The following is a 26,023-nucleotide window of genomic DNA, read 5'->3' as shown; positions in this document are numbered from 1 at the left end:
GAACCTCAGAGGCAGTGGACAGGAAGAAGCCTGGTTTATTTAAATATTTCATCCACACTGGTGAATGTTCTAAGGACGAGGGACAGTAGAGATCACTTATGAGGTATGACTTTACAATCCCAACAGAGGACTCGTGAGCACGAGAGGATAGTAGTGTACTATTAGAGCGCACATGCAGACACGTTGAATGAAGACTTATTCTGCAACCGGGACAAAGAATATTCTGTTTAAAGAAAGTACAAACGAGTATAAAAGAAATGAATTAAAGACCCACCGTCGGGCCGTACAACTAGTGGTTAAGTTTCTGCAGGTGTATCTTAAAACCTCTTCAGCATCTAAAGTGCACGTGGCCTCTTGGGGTTGATCTTCTGACTGGCTTGCTCCTCCTGCTGGAGTGCAGAACGGAATGACTTCACTTTATCTGCGGAAGGAAGGATGAAGAGGAAACGACAATATCAATAGAAGAGCGGCGTTTTACGGGAGGCGTGGATGCGGGCGCCGTCTGTGCTCGAGTCGAACCTCGGAGTTCGGTGAGAATTTCTATTTTCTGGTCGAGGATCTGTTCCAGTTGAGTGGCGTACGACTCCACGTCATAATCCACCTCTTCCGTCATCTCCAAAAGCACCTTTTCATCCTCCAGCCACCGGATAGACTCCTGTTTAGAGAGGAGACAAAAAAAAGGGCATATTTGTTTAGCAATCACCAGCAGCATCAAAGAGATACCTCTGGATTATTATAAATAAAAAAACCTTGAGACAGTGATCCAAACCATTCCATATTGAATTCCCTTTCCTATTCAAGTGAACCGAACTATACGTAAAAACATTTAGCATTTAGAGTCGTGCGTTTTCTAACCTGGAAAACAGCCCGGTGGTCCTCCAGTACCTGCTCCTCCATCTCCACTAACTGGGACACCGCCTCATGAAAGGAAAAGAGTTGGGGAGACACTTCCTCCTCCTGTTTAAAGGATTAACAATGAACAGAGATCACTGCTGACGTCATCGCTAAGTCCTTCAGGTGTTTGAAACGTGACCTCACAAGGTCAGGCACTCACATTCTGCTCACAGAGCAGTTTGAGGTCATCCATTTGTGGAGTGATGCTCAACCACTCCTCGTCCAGAAGCTCTGGTTGGTTGACGGTGTGGATGTTGGGTCGACCCCCCTCCATCACTTGGTTGGGGTCGACTGCCAGTTCCTTCACCCTGCAGAGAAAGACGAGGGAGCCGGTGAGGAGATTCTTTTACGGCAACATTCCGTCGTTTTACTACGGGAATCACGTGAACTAATGGATCAACGTGGTAAACGGCATGTGGTGGTGGAATCGTGACATCATGCGTCAGGAAAGATGACGGCGTTGGCTCATTTCCTTCAACAACGCAAGACAGAATGCCTTTTTAACACTGAAACAGAGTACAGGGCCTTTCAAAATAATCCAAATGCCCAGGAATGAAAAACTTGCAATGTTCCATGACTATGTTCTAAAAAATAAACGACCCGACACTACAGCATCGCGTCATAATCGTGATAGGAACTCACTAACGGCAAGCAGTCAAAAACAAGTATTCAACTCTTGTTGTGACAAATAGTGGATTTAAATTGATTTGAAAGGAGAAGAACAAAAAGCAAAGTGAAAGCTCAACACGAAGCAGGAGAGGAGAACAAAGTGTTGCTTCATGCAGAAGAAAAGTAGGGACGAGACGGCAGCGGAGGATTTCAACTATGAACAGTCTAATAAAGACTCGCAAGGAGCGCATGCAGTGTGAGTGTGTGTGTGTGTGTGTGTGTGTGTGTGTGTGTGTGTGCATGCAGTGCTCGGCTTAGGGGAGCGCGCTTGACCTGCTGGGAGAGGTATCAGCAAAGTCATCGTACTCAAACGTATTGGTGGGCGAGTGGTCAGGGCCACACCCATGACCGCCCTGGGAGAAGGGGATGTCCGACGGACTAATCCCAAACTCCTTCACTCTACAGAGCCAGATCACAAAGGAGCCGGAGGAGGGAGAAGAAGGAAACGGGACGGGAGAGAGAAGGAACAACGAGAGAGTCAGTCAGAAACACACACAGACGCGGTGCCTAATGAAGCCGCTGGATATTACAGGGGAATTCATCGAGCTATGATTTCAGATCGTTACATATTTGCAGTTTTCTCCTTCTAGCATCTCCTGCAGCACACAATCCACATTCCCACCTATTAGCGTAGCGTAGCGTGTTGAGGGTATTCTCGCAAGACGTCATGCCAGGAGAGATCGTTGCAATCTGTTTAGAGAAACAAAACGGCAGTCAGAGGACGCAAACTCGCAACCGGGTTACTATAGCGACTAGCATGCAGAACTGACCATGCACGTGCGTGAGTTTTCCCCAATGAACGAGTCTCTCAAGACCTGGGTGAGCTTGCTAGCTCTGAAGGGAGTGTGTGGCTTGTTGCGACCGAGAGCCCGGATGCACTCCTGAAACGAGACGCAACGTGAAGTGGCAGACAGGGAAAAGCAAACAGAAGATTCCACGGAGGCGTCTGAACCCCCCCCCCCCCCACGAACCTTCAGGGCCAGCAGGCTTTTGTTGATCTCGGCTCCCTCCAGACGAGTCTGGCGGTCGGCGCTCGATGTGTCGGCGCCCCTTTCATTCCCTGCGAGGTCAATGAGGGAGAACTTGCCGTGCATCTTCCCCTTCCTCCGGAGAATAATCTGGAATACGGCGTGGCTGCGAGAGGAGTGGGCGTTGGCAGACGTCTGCCCCGATGTTCTGGGAAGCGACACGAAAGAGACAAACAAGAGTGATGCCCCACTCTATGACGAGGAGTCATTTAGTGGCGTTCCATCACGGCAGCAGTGCACGGAGGTTCACCTGCAGCTGTTGCCGACCTCTATCAGCTTTAAAACACCCTCTGTGCACTTGACCTCCTTCTCCTGGAGACCCACGACCTGCACCTGCTGCTTCCCGTCCTCCAGCACCCTCAGCTTAGCTTTACGATTCAGCAGATCAAACACCTGACGACGGAAAAAGAAATGCACTTATTATTTATGGGTGAAAACTAAAGCAACGAGCAACGAAGCGGTGGATTAAATCGACGTTACCTTCCCACTGTAGATCTCAAAGAAGGTTGCGTACACTTGTAGATCAAGCTTCTTGTAGTTGGACTTCTTCAGCAAGAGGAAGACATCCCGAGCTGAACGGAGAGGCAGAACACAGAGCAGAGCAGACATCATAACACAGCAGCCATATTTGATTTGAGCTGTACTCGACAGAGCTAACTGACATACCAGCTAAGGCATAAACTCCTTTAGAGCAGTCTTGGTTCTTTCCAGAGAAATCGCCACCCATTGTCTAAAATGCAATATACAACACAATACAGGTGACAGCCGTGGATATCCAAACAGCCATCTTGAGAATGGAAGGCAAGGGCAATGTGGGCAAATGAAATAAAGGCATCCATTGAACGCGACTCACGTGCGTTTTTCCACTTCCCGTTTGCCCGTAAGCGAAGCAGGTGGCCATGCCCCTCTCAAAGATGGTCTCCACTAGAGGTCTGGCAGTAAACCTGCACGATGAGACAGAACACACCTATTTATGATGCTGCAAAGACATAACAACCGTGTTTTCTGAAGCATTCAGGCGTAACCTTTATGAGCTTGTGTTCTCCACAAACCTGTAAACCATCTCGTTGGTGGAGCCGTCGTCAAAGGCGTAGTCGAAGCGGAACGTCTGGTTCTCCAGGAAACGAGTGAGGTCCACTTTCTGCTTGGGCTCATGAACCATCACCACGTCCTTACTGGGAATTGTAATGACGTCCAAGTCCTTCATGGACAGCTCTGGGACACAGCCGAGTCAGACAATCAGCGCTTTGGACTAAAACATCTCATGAGTCCAGAACAGACATCGGAACCAAAGGAAGACTTTACCTTTCTTGTTGAGTGGACGTTTCCGTACACAAACGCATATTCTATGGTCCTCGATCTGGTCCTCGATCACACAAACAGAAAAGGAGATTACATAGACGCGAAGGATCGACATCTGAGAACGAAAGTCAGAACGCGCTCGAGTCTCCACTCACTAGATCTGCTGCCGTCAGGGGCCTGTAGTCCAGACTGGCTCGGAAATCCCGGATCATGTACATGATCTCGTAGTTTGGGATGGTGGTATCCACCTCCTGGAGGAGGCGAACACGAGACAAACAGAATTTCACACTGCAAGCCAAAGTGCTTTGATTTGTCGCCGAGATTCATTTTGGGATGGCCGCTCAGGGCTCAGTGAGAAGAAGCCCGATTCTCTCAGCACACAGTCGTACGGAATTAAATAGGAAAGAGAAACGGTCCGATTTTAAGCCATCTGTCCACGTCTCCACGGCAATGAGAAATTGCAGATCTGCACCTGAGCTCTCTTTTCCCGGAGCTCCTGCTGCTGAAGCCGACGCCTCTCCCTCTTCTCCTGCAGCTTCTCCACCTCCTTCACGCAGTTCGATTTCCTCCTCGCTGCCACACACACAACAGAAACAGAAACTCAGCTCAACGCTCCCGGGATATGCCGGTAGGTTCTCCTTGAAGAAGGTCCATCCTTCTGCTCGTCCCCTCGTCCGTCCTACTGGATGGAACGGTAAGCTTTTCTCTCGCAGGCCTTTCGTTTTCTCAGTCGTCTGTCGAACGGAAAGTAAACCTTGGGCTATTTCCATCAAAGCCTGAACAGAAGGATGTAGCGGCTGCCACACAGTGTTCAGTTCAGTAGCTGCTTCCTCTACATGAACAACAAGAGGCACTTTGCCGTGTGCCTCAAACCTCCTCTCCTCAATTACGCCCAGTATCTGAAACTTGAAAGCGTAACTTCACTGGGGACGAACAGAACGAGGGTACGTGCCTGATATTGTTGTAGTTTCTACAAAAAACAGGATTATTAGAAATGTTGCAATCAACCCCAGGAAAGGGCACCCAGATTAGTATTTATTTCGTTACAGATTAGTTCTGATAATAAAAAGAAAATGGGTTTAAAACATTTGACTATTACAAAACTGCCTAAAAAAAAGCAAAGCATTGCTGGAAGCCTGCGATCCGGTCCTTGAGAACCCAGACCGATAGAGGGATTAATAATCTGCTTTAATCTGGACTATTTCAGCACTAGGACAAGGCAGTATAAGTGAAACCCCAATATTTGTGGATCTCACAGGAACTGAGTGGAGAGGATTGGGGGGGGGGGGGGGGGGTTCTCTCCTTCTGCTCTTTTGTGGCTCTTTTCTTTTTTTCCCCAAATAACACTCAACAGAAATGGAGAAATGTTTCCCATCTGAACCTTAACGGGCACCAACGAGTGGAAGAGAATTTTTCCATGTCCGTGACTCAACAGAAATCAGACCGGGAAAAGATGGAAGAGTCCATTTCCCAGAAGCCGGATATCAGCTGATGTGAGGATTCTGTGACGCAAGTACGTGGTCAACAAAGCTATTCACATACACTCATCACTATATAATCACTGGACTGATTTTTTCCCCGACCGGCCTAAAAGGAGAAGTTATTTTCACCGCTACCGTTCTGAAGTTGCTGCTGTGTCTGCGCCATTGTGGGCTGTGCTGGCTGCTGCGGTGGAGGCGGCGCCGCAGGCTCCGCTTGCGTTGGTCTGCCCCTCGTTGGAATCACTGCAAACGCAAAATCGCAAAGAATCAGTTTGTGCACACACACACACACACACACTAAAAAAAGTTTGGATACACTTGAAGAAATCGGGTCCGACTCTTTGGCTGGTGCTGGTCTGTATTTAAATATGACGGAAGGCCAGAGCGATAAGGCACCATTGCTAACTGATACATTTAACACACATACGCCATTGATTTTCCTTTACGATTTTAATCTTATTTTCAAGATGTAAGAGTGAATATTATGACACATTAATTCAGCAGTTCCCGGAGGACCGAAGGAAACAAACCTCGATTATCCCTGGCCGGAGTGTCGTTCTTTGGGGCGGCTATCGTCCGACGATTCTGTAGAGGAAAACAAACTTGAGTCACACGAGGTCCAGTGTGTGCCCAGCGTCACTTCGTTGCTTCCTGACGGGGCATCACACCAGTACTGACCTTCGTAATTTTGTTGACCTTCACACACGTGGGTGTAGGTGGAGGCGGAGTCTCTGGACTAGGGTCGATTTCTTCATCTGGAGCCACATCAGGATTAAGTGCAAACGTCGTCTCCAAGTCAATCTGTCCAGAAACAGTTTTAATACAAACTGTCTCCATGCAAGTAGATTTACTTGTAAAGGGAGACTAAATGCACAATATAAATATATATACATTCAATACAAGCATGCAGTTCAAATATCCAAGCCTCAATGGGGTCAAAATGAGTGGATGTCAGGCACTTTAAAACACAATCCTTCTGTTAGAAACATATAAACAGCAAGTATTTTTGCACACACACACACACACACACCCTGATGTTTAGTGGCAGAAACAAATAACGGTTTACCTCCTTCCCCTTCGTGTCTCCGTTTTCTCTCCACTCCACCGTGACGCTCTCGTTGTGCTCGTTGAGCGAGGTCACCATGGCCTGGTGCACACGACCTGCACAAGTGTCATAGACATTAAATAGGCAGGCTTATCAATATAAGACAAGAGTCGTCTGAAGATGGCATATTCCATAACGCCAAACAAATGTATATTTTTATTTTTAAAGGCACAATTAATTAGTACGGTTAAATTATACCAACCACACAAACTAAAGTTGGAACGTTATTCAAAATATCAGAAGGAATAAACTGTTTGTCATCGTTAATGTGGGGTGAAAGTTTAGTGAGTACAAGTACGCAGAAAAATACCCCCAAGTGTGTGCTAAATAAAATGCTGCCCAAGGGCTTTAGAAAGTGCGGCAAGAAATCTGAGATCTTACTTGTAGTAAGTAAAGCGATAATAGTACACACGAGATAATATCTGTAATTACCTTTGCCAAGTAGATTATGTGGTCGGTTTGGTTTGTTTGTTTGTTAGTTAGCAGGACAACACAAAAATCAAATTCATCATTTTGTTTTATAACCTCAGATTTATGCAACCGGCAGAATATTGATAAGACTCCTCCCCCTGCAAATGGTACGACCTCAGCAGAGATGTTCCATCACTGGATCCATTTAAAAAGGTCAAATAAGAACAAAGCAACACAATCTCCTAATCTAAAGAGCTGTCTTAAGGTGGCTAATCTGAGGGAATGACTCATATCAGAGAACACAGCTGCTGCCCTCCAGTGGCTCTGCAGTGTAATAACACCAGCTGTAAAGCGCCGGTTCAGCCCGCCCGTCTTTGTCTTGTGGACGCCGGCGTGTGCTGAATTCATTATTCAGAAACACACAGCAAGGGAGCTTTTAGTGTTCTCAGACAGTGGTTGAACAATTTCAGTCACTGACATCAACCCTTTCAATGCCAATGCCGTCCATCTACACCCAAACAGTCACGGCCGACCTCTGACATCGAATTCTGCCTCTCTTCAACGGCCAATGACTCCAGAACGGAGAACGGGTAGGATGCATTTAAATACCGCCGGTTTGACCTGTTAGTGGGAATCACAGAGAACGAGGCGGGGGAATCAATTAACAGTAAACCAGGATATAATCAATGAAAGTTTGAAGTTGTACGTTTGCTGCATCGACAACATTTCAGCCCTCCTGCTACACTCATTATGTCTTTACATAATGATAAAAGTACCGAGCTCCTCAGCTATATGATTAGAGAACTTCATAGCACAACAGCTGATTTGATGACTTTCTATAACTGAACTCCCGCTGATGTCCCACATCTATAAAACAAAACGTGCGTGGCTGGGATTAATGACACCTTCAAACGGATCGTTTAAAGCTCTGCTTAGCCTAAAAAACAACAACAAAATCTGAGAAGCACTGTTTTCACTACGAAACGAAAATCATCCATCGATGAAAACTGATGTCACAGATGGGAAGAAATCATCTCGTCCCTAATCAGGAAACCGGCACAGTGGACCGCTTGTTTCAATGGCACTCTGCTTTAAATGAAGCTTGATGAAAAACACTAATTCCCAACAACAACAGGGAATAAATCCTTAAAAATGCATCAGCCACAGAGAAACTGTGAAGATGAGAGGTTTTAAAAAACTGCAGGTCCTCTACTGAATCCCACAAAATAACACTCAGATGTTTCTCTGAACAGGAATGACTGTGAAAGGCAGAACAGATTCCAGAGCTGGCTGCAGCAGATGGGGCGGTGGTTAATAGCATGAATCCGGCTTGAATCTGAACCGGTCCCCCCACCAACAACCCCCCCCCCCCCCCATAGAGAGGGCAATCCCTGCTCTGGACCCAACACCGGCCAGCAGGAGAAGGGATGAGCCGACGGAGTTTCTCTCGGCTCTCACCGCTGATCTCGGGGCACCAAGGGATGGAGCAGGGCAGTTAACCAAAAAACGTCATTGAGGCCCTCGCAGCAACTTCATTTTGCTCATGTCGATCTAGCCTTCCAGGAGTGCAAGTGCTTAATGAACTGTCCTTATAAATATTAGAACCCGACGGAACGGCAGCCTGAGGAAAGGAGCGGCCCCGACGTCAGGTGGTTCTAGTCGTTGAAAGGGTTCTGGAATTTATTAGTTAAGTCTCTTCATCTTGATCAACTAATGTCGGTCAATGTTAGAGCGACGGTGCAAACTCTCCCCCATATCATTCGGCAATAGTCCCGTAATTTGGCCCTCGTTCTATTATGTCTCATTGATCGTGAAAGCCTACAATCTGGAATCACAATGGTATGATTTTGTAGTTTGACAGTTATTCAAGAAAAATATATGTTGCAGTAATTTAACCGAAGAAAGATTCTGACAGTCATTTAAAGCCATGTCTTCTGGAACCCGTTGTATCCCGTTTGTTTTACACAAATGTTTGTTTATTTGGGCGTTTATTAAAAAAAAACCATATTAACGCCATGTGCAGCTAAATCCTGAAGGAGGAAAAGCTTCATTCATTTCACACAAGAGTTGACTCATGAAACAAGCATTTGAAATTCAAAAAAGAGCTGTAGTAGACGTTTCGTACGCTTTATTATTTATTTTTTTTGTTTGCTATCGTAATTTAAAAACCGAGGTGTGTCTAATACAATTCTATTTAACAAAACAACGAGACATGACATGGATAAGTGAGCGTCTTAAAAATATATACCGGTACATGCATACAAAATACACGAATAGCAAAATAAATAAACACGTTTTAGTGGATGAAATCAAAGGAAAAGAACAAACCATTCGTAAACCAAAGGGATTGTGTTTGTTTCACTAGAACGGCGAGGTTATTATGAAGCCGGTCGGCCGTTTAGCTAACGAAAACGCTAACTTAATGTGGTTGAGCATTTAAGCTACAGCTAAATCTAAATTCTTAGTCACAATTAAGTATTTCGGTAACATCTAACAGGCTATCCGCAGTCATAGTTAAACATAATTTACTTTAATTGATTTAATGCCATTTATGAACACATGGCTAACAGAAAATGTCTCTTGAATTCGGCAGCTAACTTAGCTAACAAAAGGGGAGCGCTTCATTCGAAAGCCGCGTTGAAACGCTCCGCCCTCGCAGCTAACACGAACGGCTTCGGGCGGTGAACGACAAGGTTCCGCCCGACAGCCGGGAAACAACGGACGGTTTATTCAACGACACCGCGGCAACACAGACTCACACAGACAGGAAAAGAATAGGGAGACTGAAACTTACCATCACTGCGCTTTATATCCACATATGTACCAACGACAATCTTCCCGAAACCCGACGCCATCCTACATTACTTAAGAGTGAACACAAAACAAATCTACCGCGGGGGAAAGCAGCTGGTTAGCAGCAGTCAGGGTGGAAGATACAGGCAATAGATGAGCTTAGCATCGCGTAGCTACCAATCAAGACTAGCAAGCAACGCACATCCGGCCGGCCTTTTCAAAATAAGATTTACAAAAATAAAACCTCGTAGTGCGCTGCTTGTGTTTGACCGAAATATGAACACATCAATTAGATTTAACGCAGTAATATAACATAGACTGATGTAACACGAAATAAAACCAAACAAGTACTTCTGATTCTATTTATTTCCTTGTCTTTCTTACTGCAGTGGTCGGAATGTGCCACTTGGTGGCATCGAAACTCTAAATAAGGTCGAGCCAGTAATTGCTAGCTTCATGACATGTGTGCGTGTGTGTGCGTGTGCGCGCGTTTGAGCGATTGGAGGTGACATCAATATTATGAATTTGACCGAATTTGATATCATGAAGAAAAGAACTCAAAGTAAAACCATATTCCATTAATTAAGAATGTGTGCACCTTATATTTTAAATCAGATATCAACCCAATATCACAGATTGTCAGTCTGAAGACCAGAAATCTCCAGGATGTATATGTATTTCTTGATTAAACGGTTTGAAATGCCTGTACACTGCAATCCCTGGAAGTGCAAACTGCCTTATTGGCCTGGAGATGATGGTAGACATTTATAACATAAATAAGGCCGTGATGGAGGGCTTCCTCTTTTCTAAGGTGCCTGTTCACTTTTACTTATACTTTATTTGACATCAAGGTATTTGCATTACACATTGTGTTCTGTGTCTGTGACATAGTCAGAGGACTTCTGCAATGTGGTTAAGAATATGGCAAATGACTGGTGTAGAAAGTAATTGCTGAAAGCTGAACTGACACCCTGATATAACTTCACGGTGCGACGGTGGCGCAGAGGGTCGTCCTATGATCGAGACTACAGTTAGAAAGTGTAACTGCTGTAAACCAAATTGCCCTCTGAGGGACAAATCACTAAAAAGTATTAAGTATTTAAAAAAAGCTTTGTTCCTAAACAGATTTATGAGAGATGAAATTGCTTCAAGTCACCAAACAATCACTGAAATGTTCTATCTGATTCAATTTATTTACCACAGTAATGCATTTTCTTCTACTTCACGCATAAACTGGGGGCACGATCATACACACAAACCTTTTATCATATGAGCATATGAGGTAACTTCTTGTAATGCACTCTCTCACCCATGAGCCTTACTCCAACCATTACCTGAAAATGCTTAACCCCAACTGATGGAGCACAAGATCATTCTCTTTCTAGAAGCTACTAGGTTGATCAGCTGTTGCCCCCTCCGCTCCCCTCCACAAGCAAATGGCATCAGGCATTTGCTAGTAAGTTCTCAGCTGTCTGTCCCTTAAATAGACCTTATCAGGAGCAGACCATCTTTGAGGGGAGTTGCACACCCAGAATCTACTGAATGGACAACAATAGATTTGTTCATAAAGTCTTTGATAACTCAAAGACAAAGGAAGGATATTTGTGATGATGCAAGTGATCCTAGTTAGTAAAGGCCTTTGATAAAAAGTTGCTCTTTGGGGTTTATGTGTCCTTGGCGTGACCCCCTAACTGTGATGGATTGTCCACCATAGCCCTGTCCCACCTCATTGAGATTTACTATAAATATAAATTGAGGGGTTGGTGGGGGGGAAGGTTATAGACGAAAGAAAAAGTTTGCAACAAACATAAGGAGTTGCGAGTTCAGGCCATCTTTGAAGAGCAAGACACACAATCTTAAAGGTATTGTAATCTTTTTCTCCCCATTTGAGTGACTATGAGGTGGATTTAGGATTTAGACACATAGCTGGCCAGACTGTGCCTATCAGGGGGAAAGGGGGAGATTGTGTCTGTCCATTGAAAAAGAAGCATGTGTTTCAAGACTCTGACTTGGAACATTTCCAAATAAGGCCTGAGGGGAGGCCATTTAAAGTTAGAGATCGCATGTGCCTGGCCCCTTGCAACAGAAGACCCAGGTTAGCAGGACAGTCACGGGAAGAAATGGTGAGAGTATCAACATTTGAAATGCTACAATATGTTATATAAAGTCAGAAGGCTAACAGAGACTCATTACTATATGAATGTGAAATTTAAATGATCTGTTTTATTGTAGAAATATCTCGGTAAGCTGAATATGCGACTCTGGTATGAAGCTTTGGCAGCTTTGCTACATTTTCATTTGATGACACTCAAATCATTAAACCATTATTTGATTGATGATCTGATACTGTAATGGATGATTTTACATGAGAGAAATTCAATGTTTTTTTCTATGATCTTCTTATTAGATGGGAGATGCAGTCCAGTTAAAAGATGAAGGAAACAAACACTTCCTGGCCGGAGACATTGACAAAGCCATTGATTGCTACTGTAGTGCAATCAAGGTGTGCAAGGACAAAAAGGTGCTTGCTGTCATTCACAGGAACAGGTCTGCCTGTTACCTAAAGAAGGTAAGGCTCTATAGTAAATCAGCAGCAAACAAATTAAATAACAGATTAGATTCAGAACTCCTTTGTCAAATTTAGCATTTTAAATAATGTTTCTGCTTTTCTCACAGGAAAATTTTGTAAATGCAGCATCTGATGCATCCAAAGGTAGAGTGATATTTCCAGAAAAGCAACCGATGCCTGATACAGACTGAACCAGCCAATGAGCAGTAGCACTGTAATAACTGACAGAAACATGCATGTCAAATTTCTGACTCTCTCCTCTTCTACAGCGATCGATGTTGATGCTGCTGATATTAAAGCCTTGTACCGGCGTTGCCAAGCCCTGGAGAAACTAGGAAAGCTGGACATGGCTTTCAAGGATGTGCAGAGATGCGCTACCCTTGAACCCAAGAACAAGAACTTCTTGGAGACTCTCCGCAGGCTCGGATCGGAGATTCAGGCCAAGGTCAGCATTACACAGAAAAAACCCCCCCAGCCTAAACTGAAGTTCATTCAGGACGGTGACTACACAACAACATTAAATCTGCAATACAATATGTATTTGTTGTGACATTAAGATAGAATATATGCTTTTTTGATACCGAGGACTGGACTAATACACGAGTGGGACAATCCTTATGATTCTCCACAGATCAAGACAACGTTTTCCACAGATTCAAGGGTACAGAACATGTTCGACATTTTGCTTGATGATGAAATGGAAAAAGACAAAAGGGAAAAGGTGAGTGTACTCTACACCAAATGACCCTGCTGTGTTCGTCGTTTATCGGGAGGAGAATAGCCAATTGTCTTCTGTTTGCATCCATTTCTGTCCAGGCTGCCAACAACCTGATTGTGCTGTCCAGAGAAGATGCTGGCGCCGAGAGAATCTTCCAGAACAACGGAGTGCCATTGCTGCTCAGCATGATAGAGTCGGGCAAACCGGAGATGATACTGGCTGCTGTTCGTACTTTGTCTGGAATGTGTACAGGACACAAAGCTCGGGTGAGGACACTGATCAGCAACGACTCGAGACAAAGTGAAGACGTCAACTGGTTGAAACATGAAAAGCTTTAACAGTATCATTTCTGTTTTTTTGATTGCATAATGAATCCATTACAATGTATATTTAGTGTTTTGTCCTTAAACAGGCCACAGCTCTTATTCATACGGTGGGTGTCGATAAGATGTGCAGCATCATGGCCACTGACAATGAGGAGATTGCACTCGCAACCTGCAACCTCTTCCAGTGCATTAATGACTCCCTCACAGGTGGAGATAAGAGGGAGTACGGGAAGGAAGAAGCTTTGGTGTTGGGTGAGACAGAATTCTCACCTGTATCTGCAACGATATAAGTGCAGTATAGGATTCTGTTGGTGTTTTGTCACAGCAGTAAAAAGTGCAATCTTTCATCTAACTCTCTCCAGATGCATCTAAAGACCTGAAAACCATTCTTCTCTCCCTGCTTGAAATGGTTGCGAATAAGAAGGTGTCTGGCCACGGCAGAGACCAGGCACTGAACCTTCTTAGCAAGAATGTACCTCGCAGGGACAAGAAAGAAAAAAGCAACTCCACCGCCCTCTTCACCATTGACCATGGCGAGTCAGACAGCTGCATGGGATCTTTTATTTGTTTCAGCGAATTCTGAGTCTATCCCAGACTTCCTGACACAAAATATGCACGTGTGTGTATTTGTTCTCCAGGTCTGAAGAAGATCCTAAAGGTGTGTGGTCAAGTTCCCGAGCTGCCAGACCAGCTGCCTTTGACAGAAAACACACAGCTGATTGCTAGTGTGCTGCTCAACAAGCTCTATGATGACCTCACGTGTGATCCAGAAAGAGACAACTTCCGAGACATTTGTGATGAATATATTAAGTGTGTGGACAAAATGCAAATCATTTTGGTCTTGGTCTTGTGACCAAGCCATCCTATTGAGCATCGGCTTTTGTTTTTTTATCTTTCTTTTCTCCTCCTTTCCATGCCTTCATTTGCTATTAGATCCAAAATCGATCCCAACAACATGGACAAGACTATTCACGCTATCAACACCATCTCGGGGCTGCTTCAGGGTCCGTTTGATGTCGGCAATGCTCTGGTTGGACATCAAGGCATAATGGAGATGATGGTGGCGCTGTGCGGTTCAGAGCGAGAGGTGGACCAAATGGTTGCTGTGGAGGCGCTGATCCACTCCTCCTCAAAGATGAGCCGTGCCAGCTTTATCATCACCAACGGAGTGACGCTGCTCAAAGACATCTACAAGAAAACCAAGAATGAAAGGATTAAAATACGCTCACTGGTGGTGAGCATGCCCACAGGAGAGAAAGGAATAGAGCTCAGCTTTATTACTCTGGGATACAATCATTTTAATACCAGTTAGATGTATATATATTACATGGCAACACACGTGTGTCTGTGCATACTTGCCCCATGTCCTCTCTAGGGTCTTTGTAAATTGGGTTCAGCTGGAGGTGACGATTACAGTTTAAGGCAGTTTGCCGAGGGCTCCACAGAGAAGCTGGCCAAACAGTGCAGAAAGTGAGTACCTTCAGTTCATTCTGGTAATAAATGTACACATATATAGACATTGGACCACACGACCGTATTCACTCCATGATCACTGGCAGTGGTTGCATCGCATTGCTTCCTTACAGGTGGAAGGTCCTGGGTTTGATTCTCAGCGGTAGCAGGGTGTTTCTAGTTTATAATTCTCCTCTTTACTAAAGCATCGGCTTACCACCGGAGCTTGATCCTGGTCATTGTGCATGCTACCCAGTGTTATCGATGCGTAGGATGCCTTAAGTGCAGATTTGTGCATATGATTTAAAAATAAAAACCTCTTCTTTTAAATGCACATTAGATTTAATGTTTCCTTTTCTGCTCTTCTAGGTGGCTTTGTAATCCCCAAATTGATACCAAAACAAGGAACTGGGCTATTGAAGGTCTTTCTTATCTGACTAATGACGCTGATGTGAAAGACGACTTTGTTGAGGACGAGCTTGCCATGAAAGCCATGTTTGAACTGGCTAAGGTATATGCAAATAACAGAAAGACACACAATGTGATTCTGGCTAGATATCTGGAATAACCGCTTTTGCTTTTAGTCCAAGGATAAGACCATCTTATATGCAGTGGCTTGCACCCTGATCAACTGCACAAACTCCTATGAGAAGAAGGAAATCCTGCCTGAGCTGGTTCAGCTCGCCAAGTTCTCAAAGCAGCATGTGCCTGAACAACACCCCAAGGTCTTTACCTAAAAGTGACCTGTTCTCTCAGAACACCGGCCACAACGTCTGAATACATGTCAACACTTCATATACTTGTTTATTGGCTTCTTCTTCTTCTTTTTTTAGGACAAGAAGGATTTTATTGACAGGAGGGTAAAAAGACTGCTGAAAGCCGGAGTCACATCGGCTCTTGCTGTCATGGTTAAAGCTGACAACTCGGTATTGACCGACCAGACCAAGGAGCTGCTGACAAGGTAAGAGAAGAAGCACATTGGATAGTGTTTCATTGGTGTTCGAGTGATTGTGTGAATGCTATTGCTTCTTTTGGGCCATTCACACATTCATTCGGTGGCAGGATCTGCTGCCACTGAATGAATGTGTGAATGACTTGTGCTGCAAACAACTGAATGGACAACTAGATTAGAAAGGTGCAATATAATTCAAGTCTATTTCCCCGAGACAGTTACATCCAATGTTATTTGTTTTTATCGCTTCTTAAATTACCAGATTGATTCTACAAATGCGGCAGTTGAACCATTTTTTTTTTTGTCTTTAGGGTTTTCTTGGCCCTGTCAGAGGATCCCAGGGATCGTGGCATTATTGTAGCCCAAGGTGGGGGTAAGGTGAGAGTTAGGGGATGAAAATCAACTCTTTGCAGAATCACAAATACACATGTTTTGTTTTAAATCTCCACACAATTGTTAAGCGGACAAAAAAATTACACCAACTGTTGTTCAATATAGGAGCATAAGACTGTTGCTCTGCTTGATCTGCTCATAGGCTTTGATACCACTCGCTGTGGAAGGGACAGAAGCTGGAAAGGTGAAAGCCAGCCATGCCCTTGCAAGGATTGCTTCTATTTCAAATCCAGAAATTGCCTTCCCTGGTGAGAGGGTAAGATGTGCAGCAGAAACTGCGTTGCTGGTTTCTGTAAAGACTTGTCACCTTATACTGTATATATATTACACGTTATATATATTTAGTGAAGGACCACAATTTTCCAAGGCACCACTTTCATCCTATTCTTACAAGGGCACGCTCACGTTTTAAAGTTTTGGCTTGCCTTCCCTTTTTTATTTTTCCTGTATATGCTGGTAGGTGATGGAGAATTAACTAAATGTTTCTTATTATTGTGATAGTTTTATTGGTAATATGATTCCAAAGTCTAGAAGTCATATATTGAAGGTCAAACTATCACAGAACTGATTATTAAGGCGCTTTAACCACGGTTTATACTCTTTGAGTGCTCCAAAATACCATTATCATTCTCTCAGTATGGATCTTGTTTGGTGTTTATCTTATAATATTGAATATAATACTGAGTTCTGTGTCTTGACAGGTGTATGAGGTGGTGCGGCCTTTAATCAGCCTCCTTCACACGGACAGAGATGGAATCCAAAACTTCGAAGCCCTGAGAAGTCTCACCAACTTTGCTGGCTTCAGCGAAAAACTAAGGTGGGCTTTTGCATTGTTGCATCAACACGCTTGACAAGTTATGCCATACGGGGGGCTTCATTGCAGCTCACAGTGATTCAGACTTTTTTTGGTTTTTCTTTTTTAGAGCGAAAATTGTGAAAGAAAACGCTCTGCCAGACATCGAGAACTACATGTTTGAGGAACATGACCAGATCAGACAGGCTGCTACCGAATGCATGTGCAACCTTGTGTTGTGCAAAGAGGTAACAACATACAAGCGGCTAAAACCGCACACATTATCAAGTGACAGTCAACATGTGCTACACGTGTCCAACAAGTGTGGTCTTTGTGAACATTTCAACTCTGTGTGCATCAGGTCCAAAATCGCTATCTGGAAGACGGCAACGATAAGATGAAGCTGCTGGTGCTGCTTTGTGGCGAGGATGATGCCGATCTGCAGACGGCTGCAGCTGGAGCGCTGGCCATGCTCACCGGTGCTCAGAAGAAGCTCTGCGCCAAACTAACCCAAGTGGTACGTGCAGCAGCGTTCAGTGGCGGTTTTGGTGGCAAAATATGAATTGCGGTATCAGAATCAGAATTTGCTTAGAGAGAATTAGTATATAAGTTATTCATAACTCCAGAGATTCTCTTTAAACCTAATTTTAAAATAGAAGTGTGAGCTATACAACATTAATCCTTTTAAAAGCAGGCATGGGATATTTCTTTGATGTGACTTTCACTGACTGGGTGGGTGACTGTTCTCTCTCAACAGACCGCCCAATGGCTTGAGATCCTGCAGAGGTTGTGTCTCCATGACAACCCTCGGGTACAGCACCGTGGCATTGTGGTCGTCCACAACATGCTTAACTCAGATGACGGTGATCTGGCCAAAAAGCTGATTGAAAGTGAGATTCTGGAAATCCTCTCAGTTATTGGCAAGGCTGAAGACAATCCCAAAAGGCAAGATGTTATCGATGTGGCTCGTACTTGCCTGGTCAAAGCCATGGAGCTTGGTCTCATCAAACCCTTCGCCAGCGCTTCTTAAACTAATGGCTTAATCGATAGCAATGGACATTCTTCTCATTTGTCTTGTGTTGTTGCATGGACATTTCTTTTCATTTTTCTTTCCCCAAAAATAGTATTTTCAGATCAAGGCTATTAAAGGTTTTATCTGCCTTTCCCCCACAAAATAAATACATGGTGTTGTTTTTAATATCTACCTATCGACTCAGTTATTCTTTTTGTGCAGGTTCCTCAAAAGTGTGAACTTAGAAATGGTAATATTATCATTTTCATTGACTACAGTATTGCCTCGCAGCTTGTCATGTTTGAAAGGGAAGTGATCTGACTCGGATTTTAGTGGGAAACTAACAACTAATAAGTCACGCAAAGTTTAAACAAGTTACAAACAGTTGAACTGAGTGAGATAAATCATGTTATGTATATTTCCACAGTTCCATTCATATCAATGAAAGCAGTTGGTTAAATAAATAGAGAACACCACAGCAGCAGTAAGTAACTGGTTCAACTTTTAATCTTGTAAAATGGTAATTAGTGTGAAATGTCTGAAAGACAAAGTTATTTATCTCATAAATCATTAACCGTGGGTGTGATAGGGAAGTAGGAAGCCTTCTAATTACCGGTAATACAGACTGGGGGTGGGAGGCTGTGGTGATGTAAGTCACAAGAGAAAGCACGAGCAGTCTGGCCAAAAACTTACAAGCAGGAACGAAAGGTTCAAAAAAAGGAACTACCCCGCTCCACTACCCCCGGAATGGAGCGGGGGTAGTGGAGCGGAGTGGACCGGAGCGGGGTGGGGTAGAGCGGGGCGGACCGGAGCTAGCCATTTGATCACGATTAAGGATTTAAACTGATTTGGAAAGTGGGTGCAGAAATCGACGAGCTGAACTGCTGGAAACAGCCACAGGCAGTAAATATGGCTACAAGCTCTATCTCTGCTTGTTATATACAGTGAGTGTAATATAAGTGCAGATCGCTTTTATTTATTTATTTATTGCTATTTAAATATATTTATATATTTAACTTTGTATTTATTTTCACACATATTTTTATGTCTTCTTCTTGTTTCATATTTTTGTATTTATATTAACGTTTAGTTATTTATTTATGTATGTATATATTTTTTCATTTATTTCCATTTATATTTACGTTTTAATTAACAGTTTAAAACAGTTTTAATTTAACCGTTTTGGCCCTCCATCCGCTCTCAGCGCTCTCCAGACCTTTGTTTTGAGTGAACATCTCTATTGCTGAGACCTGCAGAGGGCGTGCTCGAGTCGCTTCTTCGTTGCACTCGCAGGACTGAATGGAGTGGCTGCACGCAAAGAGGCAGAGGGCAGGGACTCTGAGGATTCTGCCTGCTGTCAGTTCAGGAGTCACTCCTCTCCGCGCTGGAAGTGCGCGCTGCTCGTCCTCTGGTTAACCGCATCTGTTCGTGCGTTGCGCGCATCTACTGCGTGAGGATCGGGATTTCTGCTGCGTACTGCGTCAACCACTCCGGGAAAGCATTTCCACACGACCTACCTGCTGCTGAGAGAGGACACCGATTGGCTGGTGAGGTTTCTGTCACTTTGATGTTTGAGATGTAAGCATTCCACGTCTCACCAGGTGAAAAGCTGCAGGTGCGCGTTTCCGTTCAGTCCAAAACGTGAGATGATGGTAAACAAACATCATCTAGGCCGTTCCAAAGTGTAGACTTTGCAGACATTAGTGTTTGCTGTGTCAGTAATTTCCTTTCTGCGGTTTCTTATGTAATGACGCAAAAAAAAAAAAAAAGACAAAGTGCGTGAATGCTGAAAGTCTCAGTTTTCTCTCGAATGTGGAAGTCTCGCCAGTTCAATGGGAAATTAGTTTGGAACGCCATGCGTAAAAGTTGCGTAAGGCAGGGCGGAGAGGAGGAAGGTCACAGCTTCAAAAAGCCTCTCAGCTAAGGAGTTGACTGAGGAAACTACACCACCATGAATAAACAGTCGCTGGATCCCTCTGGCTCAGCGGTCAGCGAGCAGGTGGCAGCTTCTCTGGCTTTCCAAATGGATCGCCAGTCCAAAGAGTAGAGGAGGAAGCCGGCCGGCCGGTTGGCTTGGCCCGGCTTGGTCCGGCTTGGCCCGGCTTGGTCCGGCTTGGCCCGGCTTGGCCCGGCTTGGTCTGGCTTGGCCTGGCTTGTGGACTTCCCTGGCACAGACTGCGAGCTGTCCAGTGCACATTGGAGCTAATAAAGCAGGCCATCAGCACCTGTGTCCAGTGCACAATCTGGACCTATACTAGCAATACCACTAGCAGTCATGATCTGGACCTACACTAGTAATACTACTAAGTCATTCAGATGCATTTCAACTGTGTCGCTTTGATTTGATTTAAACAGATGTCCTCTGTCTGATTTAGTGTTATACAGTGACATTTAAATATCATATATTTTGGGCCAACATATCATCCCGATGATTAGAGAAAATTCATGTTCTAATCTGATTTCGAGCCAGGTGTTAAGTGCAACAGTCGTTACCACATCTTCAGGCTCTCAAAGGGAGCTGCCACATTTTCTTTTTTTGTCTTCCTTGTTCTAAATCTGTGATCGGCCGGACGCTCTCAGTTTCCTCGTTGCTGGGATTGTGACACATTAGCGCCTCGACCCGGAATATGACACCCTAGACGGGAACCAGCGAGGATCCTCTGAGAGAAGAATTAGAGTGGGCGTGTAGGAGGTCACACCAAACACACACACAAAACATTACAAGGTGCCGAATTTCATTATCAGAATATAATGAATGCCACCAGACTCGATGTAGCGTGTTTGGAAGCAAGACAACCCAGCCTGTAGGACCATGAATAAGAGCGGCGCGTTCATGGCACTGACTCGTGGAACTGTTTAATGAGTCTCGCACGCCTGCCATTATTGGTCCTGCCACTACTGTGATCCCATGGTACAGTATGGTCACAGTACACAAAGTGCCTTTTGACCCCCAGATCACAAGACCACGCTAAAAACCTAACTCTTAATTGACTCTTCAGAGGCAGCTCCACACACAAGAAAAACTATATTCACTAATGTCGTGGCTTAAAAAGACACAATGCAGAAACTCTGCTCGTGACGAGCGACAAATGGATGCCGGCTGGCTGGCAGCAGATCAAAGGAGCTCAGGTGCGAGTTCAAACGAAAGGACGGCATTTGCATGAGCTGTTTTCCCTTCCAAACATCCTGACCATCCTTTTCCAGACTGGACCTGTTCCTCGGCCTCCCAGTCAAATGAGAACGAAACTGGAAGTTCATAAAATGAGGCTCATACTCCTTTGTAACGTAATGTAATAGATTTATCATCTTATGCTGGTTTATACACACAGTATATGGCGTCGTTCTTCATCTGTTAGGACGATCGATTCTGCGGACTGTTTTTATTAATCAGTTATTACCTTTTGGAATATTTGACTGACCTCCCAGAGCGGAATCAATCAGGTAATGATATCCGATGCTGAGGAGGAGGGTGGAGTCTAACACGTGTGGTTTACCTCTATTGAAATATTGACAACAATAAAGTTAATCGCTGATTTATTTCTCAATATTACACCTTTTGCACCTCTTGTCCATGATTGGCCTTCGCTGAGGATGATCAAGGGGCGGTACTGCCCACCAGGCTACGCATGCAGGTAATAAACTCGTCGGCTTGTGGTGAGAAGAATAAGATGACCCTTGGACTCCAGGCGAGGCTTAATCGATCTAAACCCCTTTGCTCTTCTTCTCTTTGTCGTCTGATCCTGTTTTTCATGGACTGTGATGTTCAAAGAGAATCTGGTCACTGAATGTAATAACATTGCTGCAAACAATCCTTGTCACAGTGTCGGGGTGCAGGGTATCACTGCATCAGGCAGAGAACATTGTCTCTGTTTTCTGTCTCTATACGCTATGCCCCCCCCCCACACACACACACACATGCACTGTTCTCCAATCCTTTAGTCGAATCATGTGACTCCCTGGACATAGAGACTGAATTCCTCCTCACTATTCTCATGCATAGTGGAACTAGAGTACGATGTCCTCTCCCTGGAACTCGTACAAAACATTTTACGTTCAATTTTATGCTCTATAGTCTATACTGTATATTGTGTTTATGCAACTACATCAACTTGCGGCAGTTATTTTGCCCTGGTGGGTAAAATACAGAACACATGCTTCATGTAAAAATCACAAGGACAGCACGCAGCTACAAACACATATTGAAATATATATAAAACAAATTAAATACATGTTTCCACTCCTCCTCCCTCTGTGTAGTTAATCTATTTAGTTGGTTTATTCTCTGTGTTTCTCTTATTTTAATTCATGGCTTCCCATACTCCTACATTTCCACTTTTCCCCTTTACTCTGAAAACAATGGCAACATCCTGAATCTGCTGTTGGACTCTGGGCCTTGCTAACCCTGCAGTGATGTATTGCGAGGCCAGACACACTGCTCTGACGCTGCAGCGTAGCTTGTCCCTTCAGGAGGTGCTGGACGCAAACACACCTAGAGGGGATGCAGCCAAGTGTGGAACACAACAGCCTAAAACCTTGGTGTCCACACTCAGCAGGAAAAGAAAACACGGAACGGATTTGTATAAGATGTGTTGCTATGTTTGCAATGCCCATGATCCAGAGCGTTTGTGGTCGTGTGTACATGTTAAAGCCGTGTGTGCACTTCGTTGGCTTTGTTGGTGGGTGGTTTGGGAAACCGGAGAAGAACCTCCTGAGCTGTTAGCGTTTTTCCCTTCTTGTGTCTTCGCTATCGATCAACCGATATAATCCGTTTGAAGCATTCTCAAGCAGAAATACCGAATATCATTCTGTCTGCCTCCCGCCACGCTGCACGTCTGTTTGCCCTCGCTGGATGTGAGAAAAACAGGGGCTAACAAGATTGTTTTTTGAGGTGCTGAACGACTGTATCATTATTGATTGGCGCCGCACACAATACATGTTTGTTCCCCGGCCAAATATATTCCTAAACAGATTATGACACATTTCATAGCAGCATGAATTTTGCACAGTTGGGGAATCTTTACCGGTTATATAATCGCAGTGAGAAAGTGTTTACACAAGGTGTCGGGAAGATGATATTTTCTGCCTGCACACATGAGTGCTCCTTTGCATTTTCGGTGTATTTCATCATGTTTGCTTTTGCCTTGGAATATTGTTTTTGATGTGGAAAAAGAGATTTGAGAGATGAGGAGGGATAAACAGCTAAATTTGACTCAAATTGGTTCAAATTTATATAAGTAGTAGCAAAGAGCAGTTAGGTCGATGATGCCAATAGCCTGGCACACATTGTTTAATTCTATCCATCCAGATCTCCATATCAGTCGGGGGTCAAAGGTCATGAAATCCCAGCAGTCTAGATCTTAGTTTCGCTATCGATTCTCTGTTATGTGTCCAATATGCTGCAGTATTCAAATGGTATCTGGGGACTGAAGTAAAGTAGAGCAGAGGAATCCACTGAACACGTTGTCTCTGTGTCCTGATGATGGAAACGTTGGGAGCTTCCCTGAATACCTCTCCATATTGTTATGAAAAGATGATTTGAAAATGATGGAATTTGTTGTTCCACTTTATCCTTTGTTGCAATCAGTAGAGCTGATTTCTACATTCTGGTGTTTTTTAATGCGGGCCTGTTTGCTATCTGATCTCCCTCCTGCCTTCATTGTTACTGTTTGAAAACCGTAGAAAAAGATATGGCTTTAGAGCCAGTGTTTGATCTGTATTTGTGTGTTTGTTTGTTCGAAGGGTGGTGGTGTTTCAGACGAGGGCTTTTCCAACAAGGGCACGCGTGGGAAGAGTTAGGATTTGAAAGGCTTGGCTTGGAAAAGAACTTAGAAAGAGTGAAGTTGGCAACAGCTCGAGAAGAGCATAATTCACAAAATGCTTCACGTCCCTCTCTACACACCAGTTTGAGCATTTATTCAGATATTATTAGTATTTAAAGTGCACAGTTTCCTTTTCATTCATCAGTTTCAATCAGGAGAGACAAGGTGAATAATGGAGTAAAGATAATTGTTAGTTGAAGAGGATATTTGTCTGTCAGAAAGTCTTCAGGGAGACGCTGTTTGGAGGGCATCTGCCCAAAGCAGCAGCATCTGCTCATTGTATTCCAGACACCGGTGATGGTGGTGGTGGCCGGTGACCCTGCTGAGGCTGATGAAAAGATGAAGTATACATCTGTGAAGGCATATATGGGAAGGTGCAGCGGTAACGAACTAGAGGTGCAGTCAGAATCACTCTTATAAGACAGCATAGACGTGACCTGCTGATATATCTGAAGTTGCAGCCCCAGATTATATAGCAGGAAATGAAAACTGCAAATTTGTGACAGGAATATATGAGAAAAACACCTTGAACCAAATTTGCAAAGGGATAATCTTGCTGACGTAACTCTGTCCAGGACTTCCACTTACCCAGGTCACCCTCATTAACAAAATATGCAAACACCTGACTAAAAAAAAAACTGCTTTGATTTGTGGTTCACAGTAACGGATGTGAATATAATGTGTCTTTTTACACATAATTATTTTATTCCATGCTAGACTTTATTTGTTCCTGGAGTATTTGCAAAGGGGAGGTCTTGACAGACTAAGACGTGCCTGATGTTCTATTCAGCCATTCTTCATCTGCATGTTTTAAACGTCTGTCTTTCTTTTGTCAAGCGGTGAATAACAGACCTGCTGTTGTTCATTGCAGCTGCGGGCTTCGCATGGATGGTTCTGGAAACAGTCTGTGGGAGTTCTGACTGGGTATGTGGAGTCAGGTGAGAGAGAGAGAGAGAGCGAGAGATAGCGGTTCAAACAATCCCTCTTAACACCGACCGGAGTCATTAACATTCCCCAGGTTCAGAACACACAGTGCAAATTCACAAGTGGAACGACACAATATAGCGCAGCGGGTGAAGTGAAATATTCTGTATGATCTCGATGGCTCATGATTGATAACAACGTTTTATTCATTTTTATTTTTAATCTCTATTCTTGCACAGAGGAGTGACAAATCGTTTTTTTTTTTAAACTTTAAATCTACTTCACAACTTTTGTGCAACCGTATACGGTTATGTTCTCCTGAGTAAGCTTCTATTATTTGAAGGTGACCCAGAGGGTATTGACCCAGAACAAAGATACATAGCTCTGCTTGAGAGGTGTGTACCGAGTTGTCTTGTTTATAGCAACAGAAGAGCTGTTGCATAGATAAGGAAAGTAGTCTGGAGATAAGAGTGTGCAACATTCTTCCTGGTCTGTGCGCGGCATATATTGAATTTACCCTTTAAGATGACTTCTCCCGAGGGTCTGGGAGAAAAGGAATTTCCTGTGTGTCTAGTACCTGCTGCAGAATTGACAATAAAGGAAACTTCGACTTGAAATGCAGCAACAAAATATGTGTCCTCTCCGACCTGGACGTGGGAGGCTGTGCTGTTGGGATGCTCCTTTCTTTTATTTCTTGAGCACCTTTAAAACAATCCAGCCCCATCTACTCCGGGTAGACTCACCGCCATGGCCGTAGACCCCCACCTTTTGTTTTTGTTTGTTGATAAGTGACTCTCCCTGCAGCGTTGTAACTTAATTATGGTCGCACTGCGGTTGGCAGTAAAATCCAGTCTCATTTAGTACGTATATTCTCAGTCCAATAGATTCTGATAGGATAAGGTTGTGTTCTCTGGTCACAGAGCCGGGGGGGTGTTCGCACTGAAGCACTAATATTGTGCAACAGCCAGAGGTCTGAGGCCTGCAGGTGCAGAACATTCACATGCAGGTCAGGTGGTGACTACAGGGTTGCCAGAGCTTATCAGAAAAGTGCATTTTTGTATGTTTCCAATAAGTCTATACTTCTCTGTGACAATGTCTTGCTTGCTTAAAAGACACGGTCTGAGGTGCAAGTATAGTGAAAGTGAATGGATAGGAAAGTGAGTGTTAGGGAGTGGCACAGTGAAGTCAAGGAAGTAAGACAAATGTTTTTGTGGCTCTTAAATGACTTGGGTTTTGTAAGACGGCCCTTTCCAGTGGATGGAGTCAATAGTGCTGCTTTTTTATTATCCATCCATCCATTTTCTAACCGCTTATTCCGTTATCGGGTCGCGGGCCGAGCTGGAGCCAATCCCAGCAGTCAATGGGCGAGAGGCAGGGGACAC

The 26,023-nt window shown here is 44.1% G+C and overlaps 2 protein-coding genes across 2 annotated transcripts; one reads left to right on the top strand and one right to left on the bottom strand.

The window, feature by feature from the left end:
- Positions 1-25: 25 nt before the first annotated feature.
- Positions 26-9,745, bottom strand: kif2a (kinesin family member 2a). The gene is made up of 20 exons (XM_068761025.1): positions 9,685-9,745; positions 6,441-6,535; positions 6,053-6,175; positions 5,907-5,959; positions 5,510-5,628; positions 4,366-4,466; positions 4,049-4,144; positions 3,897-3,951; positions 3,644-3,806; positions 3,445-3,535; positions 3,258-3,321; positions 3,072-3,163; positions 2,842-2,984; positions 2,535-2,739; positions 2,334-2,444; positions 2,186-2,253; positions 1,055-1,202; positions 856-957; positions 520-655; positions 26-421 (listed from the first exon to the last, which is right to left on the bottom strand). The coding sequence occupies exons 1-20, from the start codon at positions 9,743-9,745 to the stop codon at positions 336-338; spliced, it is 2,112 nt and encodes a 703-aa protein (XP_068617126.1). The 3' UTR covers positions 26-335.
- A 1,724-nt stretch (positions 9,746-11,469) lies between these two features.
- On the top strand, positions 11,470-18,080 carry unc45b (unc-45 myosin chaperone B). The gene is made up of 19 exons (XM_068760682.1): positions 11,470-12,252; positions 12,360-12,396; positions 12,522-12,697; positions 12,884-12,973; positions 13,069-13,236; positions 13,383-13,548; positions 13,659-13,829; positions 13,935-14,106; positions 14,230-14,530; positions 14,672-14,766; positions 15,118-15,259; positions 15,333-15,473; positions 15,582-15,709; positions 16,012-16,078; positions 16,236-16,349; positions 16,795-16,910; positions 17,017-17,134; positions 17,248-17,403; positions 17,644-18,080. The coding sequence occupies exons 1-19, from the start codon at positions 12,091-12,093 to the stop codon at positions 17,914-17,916; spliced, it is 2,793 nt and encodes a 930-aa protein (XP_068616783.1). The 5' UTR covers positions 11,470-12,090; the 3' UTR covers positions 17,917-18,080.
- The last annotated feature ends 7,943 nt before the right edge of the window (positions 18,081-26,023 follow it).

Source organism: Brachionichthys hirsutus, chromosome 4, assembly GCF_040956055.1.
Source record: "Brachionichthys hirsutus isolate HB-005 chromosome 4, CSIRO-AGI_Bhir_v1, whole genome shotgun sequence".
Taxonomy (NCBI): domain Eukaryota; kingdom Metazoa; phylum Chordata; class Actinopteri; order Lophiiformes; family Brachionichthyidae; genus Brachionichthys; species Brachionichthys hirsutus.
This window is presented reverse-complemented; position numbering and strand designations above follow the sequence as displayed.